This window comes from Corvus brachyrhynchos, unplaced genomic scaffold (assembly GCF_000691975.1).
Source record: "Corvus brachyrhynchos isolate BGI_N302 unplaced genomic scaffold, ASM69197v1 scaffold22, whole genome shotgun sequence".
In the NCBI taxonomy this organism is placed as follows: Eukaryota; Metazoa; Chordata; class Aves; order Passeriformes; family Corvidae; genus Corvus; species Corvus brachyrhynchos.
The window spans coordinates 7,063,315-7,073,237 of record NW_008238355.1 but is presented as its reverse complement, the minus strand read 5'-3'; the positions used below and the strand labels follow the sequence as shown (position 1 = coordinate 7,073,237).

Genomic DNA, 9,923 nt, shown 5'->3' with positions numbered 1-9,923 from the left:
GCGGAGGACGCCAGCCACCATTCTACCTGACTGCTACCACCACCCTGACTAACAGGGTGTCAGGTTGTACCTTGACTCTGTCCATTTGAACCAGTGTTTTCTTTTACTTTTTTTTTCCTTTTCTTTAATTTCCATTAAATTGTTATTCTGACTTGGTGCCTCCCACTGGTTTGTTTTCAAACTTGTACATGTATATACAGAGGAAACCCAGTTAAGAGGGTTTGCCTGTGTTTTCCCACTTTGTGCTGTGCTTTGTGCTGGACAAGGACTGGATTTGTAGAGAACTGAAAAGCATAACAGTTGTCTTATAGCTGTTCTGAGAGTACAAGGTACCAGTCCCGCACCTTCACCTGTGAAGAGTCACCCTAGTTGTCCAGATTATTTATGGCAGGAGTTTGGAATTATATAAAAAGCCGAAGTATTTAGCATTTAGGAAACAGTCATGGATCCTCTATTCAAAGACTGACACAATTTGGTTGTGCTACATGCAAGAGGCTGTAGGTACAAAAATGCTGTTAGTGAGGATCTTCTTGTTATTTTTCTAAGTCCGTGAGAGACTTTTCTCTCTCACAGAAGAGGTAGCAGGGAATGTAAACAACCAAGCCACCTGCAACCTTGGAAAGTCTTGTTTATGGTATAGTAGAAAATATTTTGATAATGGATGTTTTAGGATTTTGGCCAATCACCCCCAAGGGGTGGCTGGTCCTTTGTCCAATTAGACTATGAAGAAAAAAGTCTATAAAAGAGTTTGTAAAATAATTAAATAAATCAATCTTGCTGCACAATTCCTGCCTGCTGGATCTTCTCCTCCTCCTCCTCCCTATGGCTGCGGGACACGGTGATATACCCTAGGGCCCAGGCCTGTGGTAATAACCTCTTGTATAGTGCTAGCATTCATCACTAAAATTTAAAGTCTGTATCCATAACAGCTTGAAGCCAGGCATAATCCTCCACAAAAATCTGAGAATTAACTCTATAAGTTAACCAAGTCCAGCCTTTGCAGAACAGTTAAAGGTTCATCAATATAGAGAGGAGTCTTTTAAAGCTTGGAATGACAGTCTGAATATTCATAACACATCTGTAAAACACCAGTCAAAAAAATCCTAAAGACAGCACAAGGCTGCCTCAGCTTTGTCATATCTTTCACCCCCCTCCCAAGAAAACTGTTTTTCTGTTTTACAGTTAAATTGTGGAACTGATAGCAGCTGGATGTTTACTGAAATAACCAGCCATCTTCAGGGGGCACAAGGCTTTGTCCAGCATGGATGCACCCTTCTATGTACTCAGTGACACTGGGCCACCTTCCCCCAGTTTGCACTCACCTATTATGATGCAGGCAACACAGGGTTTGTGTGTTATACCCTCTAATAGGCCAATCAATTTGTCATCAGAATTGTTAGTGTTTTCATCTGGTTTTCTTAAGACCCAAGTTTATGGTTTCTACTCTGTTACTGCATCCCAAAATGCTTTTGACAAAAGGATCATCAGCTTATTTGAGAGCAGAATTGTGGTGATGTTAAAATGGGTATATGTATCTGGACAGGAAGAAAAAAAATTACATTGATACTGTCTTCATGTCCTTACCAAAGTAGGTTAAAACTGCAATGGGTAGAGATCCAGCATTTTCCAGTCGCTGCTTTTCTTTTAAATGAAAACCCAGTCCAAGTGGTATTTCAGCACTTAATTTGTTCCAAACACTGAAGACATTATAAATAACTGCAGTATCAACATGCCCAGAATTTCTCACTCACAAGCCAGTTTAGTACACACACTAAGTGTGTACTAAGCAGAACAACTGGAACGAGACCTTCTCTCTAGAAGGCTTAATTCACATTCCACAGCTTATCAATTGCAGAAAGCTCCACTGTGAAAATCACTATACATTAACCTCCTGGCTATCCATGCTACCCCATACCAAACTGCCTTTAGCAATGCAGTCAAACACAGACACTCCTCCTAGAGACAGCAATGATCCCAGTTGAAATCATTAAGTGCTATTAAGTGCTATTAAGTGTTACATTCAAAGCAAACACTGATTACAACATGTACCAGTCCTAAACCATGATCAGTGTAGAAGATGTTGGAATAATAAAACGTACTGTTTTATGCATTCTGGGATGCCAACGTATTCCATGGGGATGAGTTCAGCTAGTTCTGCCAGGGTAAAGACATACCTAATTTTTTGGCTGAATTTTGAGCTGTGGAAGAACAAATGCAGGGTACAGTTACAACTTAAACATTTTTCACTAGGTCAATATTAAAACAGTCTTTTAAGTTCAAAGCAAACAGTTGTCAGAACTATTTAAGAAAAATCTTCCAGAGTATTACCTAATAAAAGGTTTTGTGATGGCCAGGAGTGTTCTGATGAACCAGGAAGGATGAACTATGATCAATGATTTCAGATTTTTCCTTAACCTGAAGGATTTAAGCAATGGATAATTACTAGAACAAAAAGGCAGCATGACCTGGGGTTTTCGAATATATAAGAAGTATGTTTTTAGAAGCACAACTGTCACATAAACATAGTATTCTGACATCCCATTATTAGAAGTCAACCTCTATCAGAAGAAAAAAACACTACACAACTGTAAAATAAAAACTAAAGATTCAGTATCAATTTGACAAGGAAGTAACGTTCCAAGGAGAAGCTTCTTTGAATCTTTTTACACAACTGATGATATAGTGGTTCATAAAGAACCCCACTTATTAACCTGGTATTAATACAGTAAGTTGTAAGGATATTCTACAAGATAATACTCAGTATTCTAAGAATACTATTTTCACTAAAAAAAAACCACCCTGAGTACAAGAGCAACAAAAGATATACACAAACCCCCCAACCAACCAAAAAAATCTACCACACACCACTACCCAGGCATGTTTATAGCATCGTCCTACATTGTCTAGCTTAGGAAGAGCTAAGCCAATTTCCTTCATCAAATCTTAACCAGAAGGGACCAGATACCACATTAAAGAGCAGTTTTTCCTAAATATGTCTATCTCTGAGTATGTGAACATTGTAAGAAAACACTGCAGAGCTTCTTACCGTCTATCAATTTGCTGGTAACATTTCCTAAGCCAGCCTAAACTTGGCATTTTTCTCCGTGTTGTTGCACCATTCAGGTAAACTATCATATAGTTCTCTGCTACTAACAGCTCTAAAGTGCCAATTACATACCTGGAGAGACAAGCAAAGAAAACTTTAATATCCACAATCTTCATCTGAAAGCAATTCCTAGTAGTGCTCAAATATATTAAAAAGAACAAAAACCCAGAAAGGCAGATGATGACTTACTTAAATAGATTGTCCATTAGGTATCTGTAGTTAGGCTGGCTGCTCTCAGGCATGAAGCAAACAGCAAACACAACAATGGCATTTAACCCATCGCCGTAATACCCTATAAACAAAGAAATGAGCGGCAGTAGTGACAACAGTGACAATACACTGACTACACTTATGCAAAGTCAGGTACATTCAGCAAGCTTTTTCATTATTTACCCAGAACAGATTTACAAACATCCATATGGACACATTCATACACTTACAGAAAACCTCAAGGTTTCTTTTTCAAGTTTGTCTGCTTCTAAAGCAACAGCTGAAGCTGGTATCAATCAAACACCCTACCTATAACCAACATTTCAGTATAGAACCTCAGTATATTTAATAACATCTTAAATTATTAAAGTTTAGTCAACTTTTCTTCCAACCTAAACTTCACAGACTGTTGGAAAGTGTCATAAATTGATTTCTGCCTTAGTAGATCTATAGTTAATGTTTTCAACAGTCTTAAAGCCAAAAAGTTAGGTAGCAGTTACACTGTAGGACAGAGTAAATACATCTTATTACAAAGGTGCATTTTAGTACGTCACCACGCGTGCATTTTGGAACTTCAGTTTAACAGAGAAAAAATTATTACATCAACCATATCTTAACACTGCAACAAATGAATCACCACAAGTCTTTATGCCCAAAGCTCTTCCTCTGCTTCCCCAACTCAGTTTAAAGTAGTAGTTGCTCAGCAGTTCCCCTGAGCACGTCACCAATCCTTACCACCATGACTGATAACTTTTTTGTATGGTTCAATTGCCTTCATGTCCCCCCTATGGTCCTGTTCTCCGATCCTAAACATTCGCCAGCGTCGACCATCATCCTTCTCCTCTGCCACAGTGTATTCAGCCAGTGATCCTTTCCTAATGACATCAGTAGTTTTTGGTTTTGGAAGATCATCTACCAAAATTAGAACATGTTGATGACCCATAATGAATACCATGCATAGTGACAATCAGCTATAACACAAGTTAACCACTTTGCTATCTGATCTATTTTGGTATTCTTCAGCCAGTCAGACACACCAGCTGATGTAATGGATATTTTATCAACATACTCATGTTGGCAGTTATCTGTTGACTGTAATTTTCTCTGCTACAAGTATGTGAAAAATTTCCATTCATGGAGGAAGCCTAATTAATTGTAGGCTTTCAGAACACAGACCTCATTGAATTTCACCAAAATAGACAAAGTGGTTAACTCCAGTGAGAATTACAGAGGTTGCTTGATCACAGATTTACATGAAGCATGATTTAAAACATTGAGGTACCTTGCAAGCAGACATGCAGGCAGATCTATTGAAAATCAAATCTAATTCACGAATGTGTGCAATCAAAACATATGAAATTTATGCTGACAGCAATCTGTAAGACGATTTGCTCCAGTGAAATTACGATTCTTGACTTTGTTGCACGGACCTTACCCAAAGCGAGAAAAACCTACTGCAAGTTAGTTGTCTGTTCCCAAGACAAAGCTGTTAATTGAAACTATCCTTCCAGGAAAATGAAGGCAGCAGCATTAAAGGAAGAAAAGACAGAAACCCTTTTCAGCCACTTTTAAAAACAAGACAAAAACATTCGGAACATTTCCTTCGCATCACCGCAAAACTAATCCTAAATACAAATTCTTCTTCATTAAAACAATGAAAATCCTTTACCAAGGTAAACACACAGTCTCTGCTAAGAAAACTTCACCTGCAATATGCCTTTAGCTATTTTAAAAACCAAAACCATCCCCTTATTCTAAAGAGTGTTTCTTTCTCCACAGGTAGTGCTTCAAACGTAACAGTGAAAAGAGAACTTCCTGTTTATTCAGGAATCAAAATTATTTTATTTTCAGGATAAGAAAATAATAGAGTTTACATGTTTACTTATTAGAGACATTCCTAAACCATGAAGTTTACAGACGTTAGAGACTCCAACAACTTCCACAACACAACAGTTCCTGGCTTCCATAAAAGGGCCTTAAAACATCACTAAGCTCCAAGTGTAAAATTTGTGCTTTAACTCCTACACAAAATATTTATCTCAAATAAAATTTGTTAGAATCTCCAGGTTTTGCCTGTAAGATAAAACCCCTATTAATGTCTTAAAACTGAGATCATTACTAGTGTGGCTGTAGCTAAGTTAACTTCCTATGAAGTCACTGCAGAACTCCTTGACACACAGTAGAGGCTCTTCTACTGCCTCCAGTCAATCTGGAAATATGCAAACTCTAAGGCTGCTTTGCCCTTCTCACCACAGGAAGATTTGAGATCAGGTGTTACTTAGTATTTTTAAAAATACCATTCAGTCCTCCTTAAGTTGCAATTCATCAATTTCTGAGTAGCTAATCTATATCCCTTTGTTTGGCTCTCTCCATTTAAAACCCATTCCTAACACATGTAAAACACCTTGGGTACTTTTTTCTGTTGGGTGGTTCTTAAAAACTTACTGCAACAGAGAGGATTTTCCATAAATTCAAGTCTTATAGATGCACATATAGGTGATCTTCACCTAAGTTTATCTGCAGTTACAGCTATTAACTGTTTGCCAGTTTACTAATCAGATGAAGTCTGATTTGCTCTTTAGAAAGTCACAGCACCTATTTCTAATTTCAAATCTAATCACTCCCTTTGTATTTCTCCTCTTTTAATGTTGAGTCACAGCTATTTCTTACTAGAGAAATGGTCAACCTGCACATAAGAAAATACTTTAGAGCATCAGACAAAAGGACCAAAATACTCACCTTCCCATTCAAATTCATTGCTATTTTCTGAAGGAGTATCTAAATCATCCAAATCGATCTCTCCACTCTCATCCAAGTCATCAGACAAAACAGATTCCTCACTGGGATCCAAAGTTAAGCTAATATCTGGAGCCATTAGTTTCTTCCTCAATTTGGTTCCATTACCCTCTGTATCTAAAGAAAGCAAATTATTTATTTCCAAAGCTAAAGCAAGTTTACATAAGCATATTACTGAGACAGAACAGCACAGTCCTTTCTCATAATGCATTATAAATTAATGCCCATAATTTAAACATGGTATCTTTAAAGTCCCCCTTTAATAGGGGATGGACAGAACAGCAGGTAAAAGTTCTCAAGTCACCAATTGCACACACAGTATGACCAGGGTGCCACACCACCAACCATACTCCCTGCAGAAGAAAAACCTGAAGAGCTGCCGCCACCTCAGCCACTACTACCCCTGCCTGCTGCATCCAAATGTCCGAGGAACTGTTCCAGATATTACAGTGACTAAGGCTTGCAAATAATACAACAGAATCACGTCCCTAGCACTTGCTTTTGTTAGGCTTCAGTAACATCACAACCATCTTTGATAAAATAGAAAATAATATACAAGCTAAAAAAAAAAAACTGACACACAACAGTGAGGACAGAAAATTAAAGAATCTGTTCTGTGAATATACAGAACACTTCAAGGCACAAGGCAAATACTTGCATGATTTAGACAGCAGTTGAAAGCAAGGAATAAAATCAGATTACCAATCCAGCACTGGAAATGCCCCAAAAGTAAAGCAGACAGACAAAACCTAAAAAATTGCAGAACAGGCAACCTCCAAATGATGACCAGAACGCCAACCATCCAAATGGCGACCAGAATGTAGATCATCAGCCTAATGACTCTTCTGATGATGACCAGGATGTCAACCATCAGGCAGATGGTCCTTCTACAAGCAGAGACTGGGATGGTCCTTCCACAAGCAGAGACTGAATTTTAAATTTCTTGTTATGGAGTCAGATAGCTAAAGCCCTTAAGGCTATATCTAGAATTAATAACTGATGTAAATTTCTATTTAGGATTAATTGTAGAGTTGTTATCTTATAAAACAAAAAGGGGGAATTGTAGGTACAAAAATGCTGTTAGTGAGGATCTTCTTGTTATTTTTCTAAGTCCGTGAGAGACTTTTCTCTCTCACAGAAGAGGTAGCAGGGAATGTAAACAACCAAGCCACCTGCAACCTTGGAAAGTCTTGTTTATTGTATAGTAGAAAATATTTTGATAATGGATGTTTTAGGATTTTGGCCAATCACCCCCAAGGGGTGGCTGGGCCTTTGTCCAATTAGACTATGAAGAAAAAAGTCTATAAAAGGGTTTGTAAAATAATTAAATAAATCAATCTTGCTGCACAATTCCTGCCTGCTGGATCTTCTCCTCCTCCTCCTCCCTATAGCTGCGGGACACGGTGATATACCGTAGGAACCAGGCCTGCGGTAATAAGAGGTTTCATTAGCACTCAGTCTTTTAGGGAATTTGTAAGGAAACCAGAAATTACTGTTTTACTTGAAAGATTTTACACACCTTATGGTTGCATAGGAAGGATTTGGTCTTTCAAGGTTAACACACTGCTGCCCTTGCTGTTCTGTGCATCTAGTAGCTGCAGGATGATAAATTGCCCCAGTGAGATTTGTTCCTTCTGCAAGTGCCCATGAAAGAGCATAGTGAATATTTGTTTTTCTTCTTTTGGGCCATTGTGTGCTGAATATGGGATATGATAGTGATTCAAGTCTACATATTTGTGCTGAGTCATAGCTCTCTCCTACAGCATGGTAAGATCTTCCATCAGCATCCTAAAATATGGAACCTGGGCAAGCTGCCTTTATCTGCTAATACCCAAGTTCTTCTTGTGATACTTCCTAACCACATTGCTAATGCTCTCACTGCCCAAATACCCTTTCCACCATTTCACTCCCACTAATCCTTCCAAGCACTGTAATTACGCACTGCCTTTTTCTGTTTATTCTTATCTGTGTTATTTAATCTCTCTCATTCATTCTTCTTTTGACTTGTTTGGTTTTTCAGAGTTGTCTTTGCCTTTTCATTTCAAGTGAAATCAGAAATTCTGTCAAAATCAGTTGCAGGGTCTGTCATACCACCTTTCAACTCTGAGTGCCAGATGTAAGAAGTTCAAAGTGTCAGAACAATTTAGGGAATATTATGATAAAAAGTAAAAGGATAAAATCCATTTAAGCAACACTTGCACTTTTCCCCACTTGCTTATACTACCTAGATATTTAAAGACCATTTTTTGAAAAAATATTTCTTTTGTTTCTTACTTATGACAGATGTGCTTTTTCTCCTGGTGATATTTTCTCCATCCTTCAAAGTATCCATGAGAAATACATTCATTTGCAGGAAATTAGGATTAGGTTTAATGATTTTTCTTTCATAATGAGCTCTTTTTATGTCTTTTTCTCAAAGAGCCCATGACAACAGCTGGTCAAAGAGTTAATTACACATAGAAAAAAAACAATTTTGGTCTAATGAAATTAATGGGAACATTTTCAAGTAGATCAAAAGGGCTAATGAGTGATGTTGTTGAAAATCATTTGATGTATTGTGCATCCCAGAAATAGGCAATACAGTCCATGAAACAAATTGATTTAAAAAGTATTCACTTGTATTTAAAAACACGTACAAATAGCTACAAGTAAGGATCCCTGATGACTACCCCAATGTTCACATTTTTGTATATTCTTGGAGGGTGACCGGTGTGCCCTGTTTAGCTAATGAGGGACAGAGCTATGCCATGAATTCCTGATCATTTGATCTCAAGGTATTTAATTATACACTGGCACATACAGGAAACATACAGACAAATTGTAGGAAAACCTGGAAAATAATTTACACCAGGGAAGCTAAGCTGTAAAGCTCTCTGATAGCTGCACCTCCTGGGGTTTATAAGCCCTTGCTTCTGCTACCAGAATCTTGGAAGCCCTGCACATCTGTGAGGGTCCCGGTTCAGAGGGGAGACAGATAGTGCAGATAGTGCTAGGCTGGGAGGAGTTGGTGTCCCTATGCCCCTGCTGAGGTGCTGTGGGAAGCCAGGGTCACCTGCAGCCTCAGGAGTGCCATCAAGGGCACCCCAGTGGAATCTCACCTACATTTCTATACATCTTTGTCAAACCAACATATTCCTGTTTTCAAGGGTCTTGTGCAGACTTGCATTATAGGACAGGACAGCTGCTGTGTCAGCTTTTGTGGAAGAGCAGCTACTTCTAAATTCAGTGTTTGTGAAGAAAACATTGTACACATGGCGAAAAAAAAATCTATTGATCAGTCACATTGTCTTCAGTAGGACAAAAAATAACTACACACCACAGAAGCAGTCCTTTTTTGTTGCTTTTTTTCCTTGTGCTGAAATATGGGTTGGATATATATGTCCTTTAACACTGTATTTTTAAGGGGTTTAAGGATGTAGCATCTTTCATCTCTGATGTTTTGGTTTAGTGGTAACACTACTTCAGGTGTTAGTGACTTGGAACACCTTAAATGGTGTCTTGGTTTGAAAGACAGGTGTCTGCTAAGGAAGGCAGAAGCCTCCCTTGGAATGGCAGTGCAACCCTCTTCCCTCCGAGATATTATAATTTTGAAATCAAGGGCTTTTAGGCAAAGACGTGGGAAATAGTTCTTTACTATTATATATATAACCAGTCAAACAAACAACAATAACTCTGGCAGTAACAGCAAACAATCACAGACCCAGTCCCAGCCTTCTCAGCTGTCAGGCCCTTTCCCCTTGGGTGCAGTTGCGCTCGCAGCCGGCAGGGGCGCTGGCGGCTCCCGGTGAGCAGGGCAGGTGCGATGGTTCCC

General features: G+C 38.6%; 1 protein-coding gene across 1 annotated transcript; it reads right to left on the bottom strand.

Moving 5' to 3' along the window:
• Positions 1 to 1,905: 1,905 nt before the first annotated feature.
• On the bottom strand, positions 1,906 to 6,828 carry LOC103616453 (BCL2/adenovirus E1B 19 kDa protein-interacting protein 2). Its single transcript, XM_017735463.1, has 6 exons — positions 6,056 to 6,828; positions 4,052 to 4,228; positions 3,296 to 3,398; positions 3,047 to 3,178; positions 2,329 to 2,415; positions 1,906 to 2,198 (listed from the first exon to the last, which is right to left on the bottom strand). Exons 1-6 carry the CDS (start codon positions 6,321 to 6,323, stop codon positions 2,066 to 2,068), a joined length of 900 nt encoding a protein of 299 aa, XP_017590952.1. The 5' UTR covers positions 6,324 to 6,828; the 3' UTR covers positions 1,906 to 2,065.
• Between the last annotated feature and the right edge of the window lie 3,095 nt (positions 6,829 to 9,923).

Excerpts from the sequence above, each read along its gene's own strand:
- LOC103616453 (XM_017735463.1), bottom strand. The coding sequence starts at position 6,323 with ATGCATTATGAGAAAGGACTGTGCTGTTCTGTCTCAGTAATATGCTTA. Across the intron at positions 4,229-6,055 it reads CAATGAATTTGAATGGGAAG|ATGATCTTCCAAAACCAAAA; the intron begins GTGAGTATTTTG and ends TAATTTTGGTAG. Across the intron at positions 2,416-3,046 it reads TACCAGCAAATTGATAGACG|GTTAAGGAAAAATCTGAAAT; the intron begins GTAAGAAGCTCT and ends TAAATCCTTCAG.